General features: G+C 48.0%; 1 protein-coding gene across 5 annotated transcripts in view; it reads left to right on the top strand.

Annotated features, from left to right (window-relative positions):
• Positions 1-10,868, top strand: part of AGL (amylo-alpha-1,6-glucosidase and 4-alpha-glucanotransferase) — a 64,554-nt gene extending 53,686 nt beyond the window's left edge. For all 5 annotated transcript variants that reach the window (XM_078885219.1, XM_078885223.1, XM_078885234.1 and 2 more), the window contains 12 exons: positions 134-309; positions 889-991; positions 1,328-1,451; positions 1,701-1,802; positions 2,471-2,582; positions 2,767-2,902; positions 3,212-3,324; positions 4,184-4,398; positions 5,022-5,119; positions 6,437-6,524; positions 7,107-7,240; positions 7,541-10,868. In XM_078885219.1, coding sequence (XP_078741345.1) covers positions 134-309; positions 889-991; positions 1,328-1,451; positions 1,701-1,802; positions 2,471-2,582; positions 2,767-2,902; positions 3,212-3,324; positions 4,184-4,398; positions 5,022-5,119; positions 6,437-6,524; positions 7,107-7,240; positions 7,541-7,676 — 1,537 coding nt within the window. In that variant the 3' untranslated portion in view covers positions 7,677-10,868. The remainder of the gene's footprint in view (positions 1-133; positions 310-888; positions 992-1,327; positions 1,452-1,700; positions 1,803-2,470; positions 2,583-2,766; positions 2,903-3,211; positions 3,325-4,183; positions 4,399-5,021; positions 5,120-6,436; positions 6,525-7,106; positions 7,241-7,540) is intronic.
• The last annotated feature ends 1,892 nt before the right edge of the window (positions 10,869-12,760 follow it).

The following is a 12,760-nucleotide window of genomic DNA, read 5'->3' as shown; positions in this document are numbered from 1 at the left end:
CTCACTCACGCAGACACTCACACACTCACACACACACTCACTCACATACTCACTCACGCACTCATTTACAGCCATTACTAACCTGACCCGGCTATGATACAGCTGAGTGGTACCATGGTGCGTGCACGTGCAGCTTCGTGAAGCAGGGCTCGTCGTTCGTGCGGGAGCTCGCCCTGGGCTCGGTGCAGCTCTGCGGCATTGGCCGCGTCCCCGCGCTGCCGCCGCTGTCCCCGCTGCTCGGGGACGTCCCCACGCGCACGCAGGCGGACACGGGGAGACGGGAGCAGTGCTGCATCTCCATTGCCGCAGGTGAGATGCACGGAGACATGGGGTCGGGATGGGGGAGACAAGCAGGGGGTCACAGACATTTGGATACATTGTTACGTGCAACAGAGAGACGGACTGATCAATAGGTGGACACGGAGTCATCTCCCTGTATGTATCTCCCCATGGACATCTGTGAAAAAAGAGCTTTATAGCTCACCGGATTCCTCCAGTCTGAATAAAGATCCTGATGTCTCTGTCCTCATCTATTATTACGTCTCCCTCCTCCCCCCGTGTCTTCTTGTTCTCCCTCCGTGTCTCCCTGTGTCTCCCGACTCTCCCCCCACACCTGCCATGTCTCCCTACCCCCCCCCCCGTGTCTCCCTCCTCCCCCCGTGTCTCCCTCCTCCCTGTGTCTCCCTCCTCCTCCCTGTGTCTCCCTCCTCCTCCCCGTGTCTCCCTCCTCCTCCCCGTGTCTCCCTCCTCCTCCCTGTGTCTCCCTCCCCTCCCGTGTCTCCCTCCTCCCCCCGTGTCTCCCTCCCCCCCCGTGTCTCCCTCCCCCCCCCCCCCGTGTCTCTCTCCTCCTCCCCGTGTCTCCCTCCTCCCTGTGTCTTCGCCTGCCAGGTCTTCCTCACTTCACAACGGGGATTTTCCGCTGCTGGGGCAGAGACACGTTCATCGCTCTCAGGGGACTCCTGCTGCTCACGGGGAGATTCATTGAGGCCAGGTACTGTCCAACATCTAGGTTGGCTCCGACGGACAGTTCCTGGTAAATAGCGGCTGCTGTTGTTGTTGTTGTGTGTCTGTGTGCACGTATGCGTGTGTTTATGTGTACATGCGTGTTGTTGACCCCCCCATCTCCGCCTGTGCCGTGCCGGCCTTAATAGGTGCTCGCCAACAGCACTTGCCCCAACAGTCTGTTATGGGCTGGATGGGGGATCTTTGCCTTTATTATTTTTTGTGAGATTAAGGGCCATAATTCTTGTATTGTTACACTGGGACCATCCCGTAGCAGGTTCCCTCAAGCGGTAACCCATACATGTGGACGCGTGCGCGCGTGAAGGAACATCATTCTCGCTTTTGCCGGGACCCTGAGACACGGCCTCATCCCCAACCTCCTGGGCCAGGGAGTGCACGCGCGCTACAACTGCCGCGACGCCGTGTGGTGGTGGCTGCAGTGTGTGCAGGTGGGGACGCACAGCGCTGTCTGCTGCTGGGTTAACGACACATTTACATTTACGCAATCTAACCCAAAAAAACCCTTTATTGCACCTTTACCTTGTGTTCACATCCCAGCTCTGCCCTGCAGCAGAAATGTGTTATCTGCTGTGGCTGTAAGTTGAGGGCATTGGTTTGATGGTTGGCGGAGTGGCTTAACACCAACGGGGCCTTTTGCTCTCCGCTCTCCATGTTGCTGCTGCTGCTGTTACCGCCAGGATTACTGTGTGCTGGCCGACAAGGGGAAGGAGATCCTGGCTCTGCCCGTCTCACGGATATTTCCCACGGATGAATCCGACCCACAGCCGCCAGGAGCTGTGGTAAGAGCATGAAGGATGGCAGTTGTGGTGTTGCTGGGTGTGATGTTGGTCATGATGGAAATGATGCTGATGATAATGATGGTGATGTGGTGGAGTGCAACTGTTAGCGCGCTGCGCTACGAACCCGGCGACCCGAGTTCAATTCCTGCTTACGGCCAACACCAGTGACGATTATCTGAACGGGTCCTGGGCCTCCCCGAGGTCGACTCAGCCTCAAATAAGTACCTGGTGCGATGTGTAAACATTGCCACTGGGGAGAGAAAGGCGGCCAGGCATGGTGTTGGTCACCCATCCCCTCGTGTACCATGCTGGCCTTCATAGGTGCTTGCTAACAGCACTTGCCCCAAGTTTGTTAAGGCTATAGGGGGGATCTTTGTCTTTGATGTTGATGGTGGGGGTGGTGGTGATGATGATGGTGAGGGTGGTGAGGGTAGGGGTGGTGGTGATACTGCTGTTGGTGGTGGAGTTAAAGATGATAATGATGACAGAAGTGTTGGTGGTGGTGTGGAGTTGATGGTGTTGGCAGGGTTGATGATGATGATAATGATACTGCTGATAACAGTGACAAAGAAATGGTAATATTGTCTCCACTTTTGTTCACGATGTTGATAATTTTCCTGCGGCTGCTGCTGCTGATGCTGACGATGGTGTTGGTGATGTCGATGCAGGATCAGCCGCTGTATGAGGTGATCCAGGAGGCCATGCAGAGACACGCACAGGGCATTGCGTTCAGAGAGAGAAACGCGGGGCCAAACCTGGACCGCTGCATGAAGGAGGAGGGTACGAGTGCAGCCGTGTCCATCATCTCCCTCAACATCCCCACCACCCTTAACATCTCTCCAGCATCTTCCTCAGCATTGCCACACATCGATATGCCTTCCTGTGTCTCCCTTCTCCCTGTCTTCCCTTTATCCCTCCCCATTTGTCTCCCTTCTTACCGTGTCTTTCCCTTCTCCCCGCGTAGGGTTCTACGTCTCTGTGGGAGTTGACCTGAAGACGGGCTTCGTGTACGGCGGGAATCGCTACAACTGTGGCACATGGATGGACAAGATGGGGGAGAGTGAGCGGGCGGAAAACCGGGGCCTGCCAGCCACACCACGGTACACGGGGAGGAGGAGGGAGACATGGGGAGGAGGATGCAAACATAAGGGAGAGAAGTGGGAGGGTGAAGGAGGCGGAAGGGGGAGGAGATACGGGGACGGGAACCAGAGCAAGAGTGGGAGGCACAGGCTGCAGGAGGGATGCAGGGTGCAAGGAGAGAGACAGGGAGGAGGAGTAACATACGTGGGGGAAGAGGAAGGAGGAGGAAGTCAGTGGATGCACTGATCACACGTGGTGCTCTGGCCCCATTGTTCTGAGCGGTGCGTTGTGAACGCTTTGCCCTGCCCCGGTGTGCCGTTGTCTGACAGGGACGGCTCTGCGGTGGAGATCGTGGGTCTGTGCCGCTCGGCCGTGCGGTGGCTGTCCGAGCTGCACAGGAAGGGCGCCTTTCCCTACGATGGCGTCAGCATCGACGTCGACGGTACAGGCTCACGATCGCCGTGTCGGAGACACTGAGACGGCCCCGCCTATGTCATGGGTTCCATCCCTGAGTTTGGGCATCTCTCAGATTCTGTCTGTGTGAATTTAAAGAATTTCAAATTCCTGTGCTGGAGTCCAGTCTGTCCTTGATTCTGTTACTACTCATGATGATGGTGATGATGATACGGATGATGCTACTGCTGGTATCGTTGCTACTCCTGCGACTGCTACTACTACTACTGTTGCTGCTGCTGCTACTATTTCAGTGGTACTACTGCTGTTACTATTACTGATAGTATTACTGATCTCACTGCTGCTGCTGCTACTGCTACTGGTGCTGTTGCTGACATTGGTTGACATCACCAACAGTAGCAGCAGATACCATAATGGTAGTAATAGCACTGCTACTAGCAGTATCGTTAGCATTAGTAGCAGTAGTTGTAGCAGCAATAGCATCAGCAGTTTGTATCATCCTCCCCTGTCCTCAACCTCTGCTCTCTCTATCCTGTGGTGACGTGGGACCCAGCAGTAGCTCGTTTGCCGCCTATTACAGAGGTTCAAGGTTCAAATCCAGCGGCTGCCCTGGTTAATACTGCGGGTGAGATAACCATAATACGATACACCGCCTGCTTTAACAGTTGACGCTAAAGATCCCGTGACAATCCGCAAGAGTGGCCCATTGTGTGCCGTTGTCGTGGTCCAAATCAGAAAACATTACCTGAAAATCACTCAATTAAGATTATACATTGCGATAATCTCCCTTTACTGCCAACACCTTGCTAGGACCCTCCTGTAAAAGAGTCGCGAGACTCTCCCAACTCAGGGCGTACCCCCACTCTCTTCCTGAACCCCCACCCCAGGTACGGTGTCACACCTGTCCTACACGGACTGGGCGGACCGGATCCTCCGCTCCTTTGAGCCCAAGTTCTACGTCCAGGACAAGAGCGATTCCCAGAGCCAGGACCCCCACCCCGAGCTCGTGCACAAGACGGGCATCTACAAGGACAGCTATGGGGCCTCGCAGCCCTGGTGCGACTATCAGCTCAGGCCCAACCTCACCGTCGCCATGGTGGTGGTGAGATGCTTGCGATGGTCGCATCCGGTTTAGTAATGGCCGTGTCGGGCTCATAATGGCAGTGTTGGGTTTATAATGATCGTGAAGGGTTTATAATGGCTGTGTTGGGTTCATAATGGTTGTGAAGGGATACTAATGATCGTGAAGGGTTCATAATGGCAGTGTTGGGTTTATAATGATCATGAAGGGTTTTTAATGGCTGTGTTGAGTTCATAATGATCGTGAAGGGATACTGATGGTTGTGAAGGGCTAATAATGGGCGTGTCAATTTCATAATGGTCGTGAAGGGTTCATAATGGCTGTGTCGGGTTCATCATTGTAGCGATGGGTTCTCAATGGCCATGTCAGGTTCATAATGGTTGTGAAGGATACATAATGGTTGAGTCGGGTTCATAATGGTTGTGAATGGTTAATAATGGCCGTATCCGGTTCGTAATGGTGACTTTCAATTCAATTAAGATATTTAGTTTCTCCTCTCTGTCTCTCTTCACTTCCCCATGTTGTCCCCATGTCCCTTCTCTCGATATCTCCGTTATTGTTTCTCTCCGTCTCTTTTTTTTTCCGTGTCTCCCTTCTGCCTGTATCTCCCATGTTTCCATGTGTCCCCTTGTCTCCGTGTTTAGGCTCCTGAACTCTTCACCCCAGAGAAAGCCTGGAAAACACTTGAAATTATCGAGAAAAAACTTCTCGGCCCGCTCGGCATGAAGACACTGGACCCAGAGTGAGACACGGGGAGGGAAAATGAGATATTAGGAGGCGAGGTAGACGGGGAGAGGGGGGAGAGACACAAGGTGATAATGGGAGAAATGGTGCAGAGAAATAGGACACGGGAAAGCAGGGGAAATCTAAGGAGATGGAGGGAGAAGAATTAGATCTCATAACAATAAAATGTTACGTAACATTCTTTTTGAATTGCAGTATCAATATTTGTGAAATATTAATATGCATCGTATGTTATTATGCTATATATTTGTATATCTTGTGTATAAATGTTCATAATTTGGTAAATTTTACGTGAAAATTATCCACCGTTGCCACCTTGCCAAGACCCCGTTTTTAAATGGGATGGGATCTCAAGAGTTTACACCCACGCACCTCCGATTAGCACGGTTGGCGATGTACAGCGTGAAAGAAGTTCAACATACGGTTTATGTTACGGCGCTGGTTCTTAACCTTTACTGCAGCCTTACATTCCTTTGGTTCTCAAATGTACCAACAATGTACAATGTTAATAAATACACAGGTTTAATGAAACAAAGTAGTTGTACTTACAGACCCGAGCTTAATTTGTCTTTTGATTTACCTTCTAAAAAACTCTGCATGTCTCACACCTCCAGAAGGGGCATCTCGCACCCCCAGGGAATGCGCGCACTCTAGGTTAAGAACCAGTGCTTTACGGTATACAATGGAATCTATCTCAAATTTAAGTAAAGTAAACCGTTAACTTCAAAAGTCTCCTTTTTCTGGGGCCCTGCCTTAACGGAACAGGCCCTCGGCTGCCTTCGTTTCTGTCCGTCTCTCCTCTGCTTCATTACCCCAAACGCCCCCTTCCTTCAGCTGCTCCAACATCCCAATCCTCGGCCTTCCTCTCGTTCTCTGCCCGTCTAGTCTTCCCGCGATAGTGTCCTGATCCGCTGAACTGTCCCCGCGCAGCGTACGGCCAATCCAGTTCTTCTCTCTCTCCTCCGGATAACTTAGCTTCAAAGTAATAGTGAAATATTATCAGCATCAGCTGCATTAGAGGGATTTGGTGAAGCCGAGGTCAGTTCCACCTCCTGATGATAGATGTATTGCAAATATGAGGGAGTTTGCAAGGTTTGTGAAAATAGTTGATTATGGTTCATCAAGGTAGGAGCTGACTATGAGCAAAGGTAGAGTGCTAGTTCAAAGCATGCAACATGTAATATTCCCCAGAATGTCACTATTTTTTGGCGTAAGACTGAACTTTGTGAAATTCTGGTTTGATATGTAATACGTTGACGTTGTTGGTGGTGCTGATGTTGCTGATAGTGTTGATGGTATTGTCGTTGATGCACAGTGATATGGTTTACAATGGAGTCTATAACAATGCCGATGATGGAACCGACTTCAACAAAGCCAAGGGATTCAACTACCACCAGGGACCGGTACATGAGCTCACACAAAGACAAAGATCCCCCATATCGCCTTTAACAGATTGTTGGGGCAAGTGCTGTTTGCGAGCACCTTTGATGGCTCTATTATGGACCTTTAAAGGCTGACACGACACACAAGGGGATGGGTGGCCAACGCCACACCCATTCACCTTTGGCTTCCAAGTGATGTTTACACACTGCATCAGATGCTCATTTAAGGTTGAGTTGACCTAGGGGAAGCCCAGGCTTTGAGCAGGAACTGGGGTCACCGGGTTCGTGGCGCAGTGCAATAACCACTGCGGTACCACTCCCTTTCACTTACACACACGGGTGTTCCATGTTTGAACAAAAAAATAACACCACAATGATGTCACTTCCCCACCCCCCTCTCGCAAATGGAAGTGACATCACTTTGGTAGATAAACCCAAAACCATTTTTACAGATGATCCAAATTTTAGTTTCTCAAGTTGATTTACGGTTTTTAAGATCATTCCAAAAATCTGGAACATATTCCTAACATATATCAATATGGGTATGCTTTATTTTTAAAATATCAAACGTTGGACATTTGGCTCTCTCTGTGTCTCCGATAGGAGTGGCTCTGGCCCGTGGGCTACTTCCTCCGTGCAAAACTTCTCTTCTGTCGCTTCATGAGCGAGGAGATCCAGAAGGAGACGATTGCTCTCGTCAAGAAAACACTGGCAGCTCACCAGACTCACCTTGAGAGGTGAGGGAGAGGTGGTGGTGGTGGAGAAAGAAGTAATGGTGGTCATTTTAATTATGATAGGGTGGATGCTGCTGCTGCTACTAATCATAACAATTCTGATGATGATAATATTGCTGATTATAATGATGCTGCTACTGTTATGACGATAATAATGTTGACTGTGATTCCAGTAATAATGCTGATGATAACGTTGCTCCTGAAGTTGCTACCGATGATTCTACCCATCGTAACGATGCTCCTGCTCACGATGCTGGTGAAGATGATCCACGACGATGATGCATGATGATGTCGCTGTCACAGGTCCCCCTGGAAGGGTCTCCCTGAGCTCACCGACGCCTCGGGCCGCCACTGCCCATTCAGCTGCGAGAGCCAGGCCTGGAGCCACGCCGTCATCATCGACGCCGTGCATGCCCTCACCGGGGGCATGGTCGCATAGACGTGCCTTCTGTACGAGGGCAGGGATGCCTAGGTCGCCTAGGCGTGCCCTCCGTTGGGAGGCTGGGCCACCGAGGCATGCCCCTGTCACAACTGGCAAGGCTGATTCAAGTGCATTCGCGAGGGGCGTGGCCCATTAAAGTGTATTACCAGAAACAAGGTGGCTTAGCGGATGCCCCTCCATCGTGGGCAATTGCAAGGGGCTTGGCCCACTGAAGTGTATTACAAAGGGACGGTTGATTGTCATGTATCAGAGGGGCAAGGCCTATTAAAATGCATTATATGGGCGTCGTTCATTGAGGTGCTTTAGAGGGGGCATGGCTGCATAGGCTGTGCCCTTAGTAGGGTCAAGAGCAGCTAAGGGCTGTCCTATTAAAGGCATAGCCCATTGCCACATGTGTCACGTGGCCATTGAAGCATTACAGGGAAGGAGGGCTCATTGAACCATGAAGGGCATTTCCAATTCACAGAGGGCATTTCTCATTCAAAAACATTACAAAGGGGTATATCGCAGTGCACCACTTGCAAACCACATGGCCCATTGAACTGCAAGAGGACATGGCAATTTAAATGCATTAGTGGGGCATGGCCCATTGAAACACATTTCAAAGGGTGCGTCAACACATTTCACAGGGCATTGCCCGTTAATTAAAAAACATAAATGGAATAGTAGGCAAATAGCTCAGTCTATTGAGTGTAGCAACATAATATTGCAATGGTGTGTTTAAAGAAATAAATGACGTGAAAAAATGTACCACCAAAATCAGTGCACAAAATTCACTTTAAATGGAAAAAACTATTTTAGATTAAATGTGTAGCCCACTCAGCACTTTTCAACTTGCTAAATAAAATGTTAGCTCCCCCCCTGTAATGATCGTTTAAAGAAAGACCCAGCCCCAAACCACCATACGGCTCTTCCCAAGTAGCCACTCATCCATGCTGTGTGCCTCGGGTCTGCCCACACAAATCTGCAACGTCATCATTCGTAGCAGCCATGATCCATCCACTGCTGGATGAAGACCTCATCAAGTCGCCGCCACATCTCACGGTCTCGTAATGCAACAATGCATTCAGTCACCTGCACACGAGCTGATTTCATTGTTCCATCTCCGCATAGGACCTAAGTCTTGGGGATGTCCCTTCCTTCGGCTGCCACTTTGTCGTTATTCTCCAGCAGTGTGTGCTGCCCAAGGCCAATTGCTTTTCTTAACAGTAAATATGATTTTTGATTTAACGCTTTCGTGACTGCAGGGATTCATATTCTTGGTTCTTTCCCTTCTACGTGACTTTACCGAAAGAACCAAGAATAGTAAATATGATGTCTCCTAACTAGCATACATTCTTTCAGAAGCTGCGTTATTGAGGAAAATAAACTTCGAAGTGACCTTCATGAGCGCTCTTGTGATGCCATTGCAATGTAACTGAAGAACATGTCATCAAGCGTCACTGATGCTAACCTTTAAGTAAATTTAAAGTATTTTTCTCACAAATTAAGAATTTGAACTCAGGAGGGAGAGCCCCGGTACACGCAGCCATGGCATATAGCTACTGGAGCAGACCTGTGTGTGCTTTGTGTTGCGTCGCTCATCAACGAGTCTGCTTTTAGATAACTATTTATTTTAACAAATGTGGGTAGTAATTGAAAATCAAATTGCTAATGGTGACTTAAAAGTTTATTTCAGTTTTTATGCCAAATTGATTTTATTTTATTGAGAATATCATTGATAATATGTCAGATGTTTCATAACTCATCTGATAACCCTTGTTTTATCTCATCAGATAGAGAAATCCCATCCTATCTTAGAAAATCCAATGCCCTTGTCTTGTTCGATATGGAAGACTCATCTCATCCAAAACAGAACTATCATCATGTCGAAGCTGATACAGAACCCTTGTTTCTTCCAATGAAGAAGCTTTAACTTGTCCATTACATAATACCCGTCTCATCTCATTCAACACGGAACATCACAACGGATCACATCACAACCTTCGTCGCATCCGAATACAAAACCAGTGAACTTCCAACATGAGCCTCTTCAAATGTAATGGCGTATCGGATTTTAAAGGTTTACTGACGGTTGAATTTATGGTGGAGTGTTGTAGTATGTCGTTGCATGCAATCAACCTAGTAGCTTAGGCTTTTAAGTGACACACATTGAAACACATAATTAAGAAACACAAATAGTTATATATCTGATGATGCAACTCAAACACACTTGCAGCTCTTGTCTCGAACTTACTCCCTTGGGTTGTGTCACCTGGACTATACCCCGCATCAGGGGCGGTTTCTTCATTAGGGCGATTGGGCGACGCACCACCAAAGTGTGAAAGGGACTTTTTCAATCACATTCAAAATCTCATTCAACCACAGAGTTACGCTCGCCGTTACTGTGCGTCTGGATATAGTCCAATCAGCGTCATGTCACGTTCTGTGGAGTACCGCCTCTTTTTGGGCGATTTCACTCTGGCTGAGAATCGCCAAGAGTGTTCCCATAGACTTACATTCAAAGATGTTTTTTTTCGAACGGCAGGCGCTGCAATGCATTCTCTATGGCTTCCGGGAGGGCTCGCACTAACGTGCTTACGTCATCATACGTAAGCACGTTTCAGTCAACAATATTATTTGTCGCCACCGAGTGGAATCTTTAATAAAAGAAACTGAGTGGATTGTAATAATAGTGAGTATAAAAACAAACAAGGGGATGTATTGTAAGAGTCACTTTATTTTTCATTAATATTAAAGTAGTGAAGTTGCCTTTACATGCTTAAGCTGTTAATTTATCCATTGCATGGGTGGACCTTATCCTTATCAATCATCCAGACATTTGCCCCCCCTGAGAGATTTTGCAGGAGCCGCCACTGCCCCGCATGCATCTGAAACCTTTTTTGTGGGGAGAAAACGCTTTCAATTTCATTTCAAGCGCAGTCTATTGATGTCACCGAGGTGGCGGATGAAAAGTCAGGCTGCTGTGCCCGATTGACTTCACTATAGTGCTCCTGGAAGTTACTTTAACGTCTTCTTCCCTCACTAATTCATACACAACAGCCCAGGTCACACAGCTCGGATGTGTGGCTACTAGAGAAGAGCTGTGGTGTTTGAGTGGCGTCTTGTTTTAGCGAAAGTCTATCATATCAGGCCTTATGGAGTGTGTTGCTGTGATAAACCAATAAAACGGCACCTGATTGAAACAAACTCGTTTCAGTTTAACACGTTTGCTTTCGCGACCAATATAATCCATAATACTGTAGAGGTTTTTGGGTTAGATCGAGTAAATAAACAAAACGGTCATCAACATGACTAACGTTGAATTATCCAGCGATATAGTTTCAGTCCTGTCTAAAGGTCTTAACTTTGCTGTTGCCTCATGTAAAATCCCTGTCGATGAGATCATTGCTGAAGTGGAATCAGCAGTTAGACATCTCGTTCATAATCAAGCTGAGATGACTAGGCACGAGGTTGCCAAAAACAAATATTAACTTTAGTGAAGCAAAAGCCTTAAGAGAATTGAGAGAAAATAAAGATATCAAAATTATTGCTGCTGATAAGGGCCAATCGACTGTTGTGATGCCCTGTGAGGACTGATAATAAAATCAGAGATTTATCGATGAAGGTACCTACCTTAAAATTAAACGAGACCCAACCAGCACCTTGGAACGTAAAACAACGGCAATCTTTCTCAATATTCTTAGGTTTTTTCCGGTCAAGTCACGTAGGTAAAAAATTTAAATTAATAAAAGTAAAATAAAAAAATCACGACGTTTCGGAGGCAACACAAGCTTCCGTCTTCAGGTGGAACCGTCACAGCACGATTGCTGTATCGAAGGATCGAGAAGGGGGGCGTGGCCTGGGGCGGAGCCGGCCACACCACAGCGGTTATAAGCGGGGTGTGAACAGAGAACGGGGCTGTTCGACCCCGGGGTGAAGATGCCATCAACACTCCTCCAGACTCCGGCCTTCGTCCGTGACCAGGCAGCCCGTTAACTTGCCCTGGTCACGTTACGTAGTATTCCTTCCCCGAGTGTTAGTGAGATTAGGAACGGTGGTCACCACCCTGTGTATAACGTTCCCGTTGGTTGTTATGCGTTAGTGAATAGTGATGCCTCCAAGTTGAGTGTGCACCTCAAGCGAACCCATTATACACGTGATGGAAAGTACAGCAATGAAAACAAATCTGTAGAATAAACAACAGCCGCCATTCACCACTACACCACTAACTGGTGGTAATGTCACCACATAGCTTGTGCCATTGAGGCCATGGTGGAGTTTCGAAGGCAGGAGGTCATGGGACAGGCCCAGGTCTTGTGGGTTAACTGACTGAGGTAAATGGCAGATGTACGGCCTGTGCTCCCCACTGTGTCATCTTGTGTTTTAAGTCGGGGACGGCCAGTATCGTAATTGTCACAGTGTGCCATACTCTTTGGTTCTTTCAGTAAAGTCACGTAGGTAGAAAAAATAATGAAAGATCACGACGTTTCGATCGCAACATAAGCGACCGTCATCAGGTGAGACAACCACAGCAGGGAAACTGCTGAAACAGCTTCAAATCCAGATTGTTAGTGTTTCGATTTAAAGCTTTCGTGACTGCAGGGATTCATCTTCTTGGTTCTTTCGGTAAAGTCACGTAGAAGGGAAAAAAATAATAAAACATAATAAAATTATATTATAGTATTTTATTTTATTATTTCCCTTCTACGTGACTTTACCGAAAGAACCAAGAAGATGTTACAGTGTTCTTAACTTTTTCTAGATTTCCTGTAGTTCATTACCATTGGTCTTAATGACTTTCAGGACACTTCTGAAATGGTTTTTGAGCTCAAACCCAGTAACCCAGCCGTGCCGGTTCAGCGCTCTGACCTGAGCCAAACGGCCACTTCTAATCACGCTGTTGAATACGGTATGTGCTTGAGCCTCAATTGCTCATCGGAATGTGAAGTTTTCGTGACTGCAATGATCCATACTCAAGTTCAAGTTCATGTATTAGGTAGAGCCCTGTGAGCCATTCGGCTCTTGAATCGGGTGCAACCGCAACAAACAAAAATCATGAACAAGAAAACATCTTAAAGTGACTATGTGCAAACAGAAAA

This window comes from Lampetra fluviatilis, chromosome 3 (assembly GCF_964198595.1).
Source record: "Lampetra fluviatilis chromosome 3, kcLamFluv1.1, whole genome shotgun sequence".
NCBI classification, from domain to species: Eukaryota; Metazoa; Chordata; class Hyperoartia; order Petromyzontiformes; family Petromyzontidae; genus Lampetra; species Lampetra fluviatilis.
The sequence above is the reverse complement of the archived record's forward strand: the minus strand, read 5'-3'. Positions and strand labels throughout refer to the sequence as shown.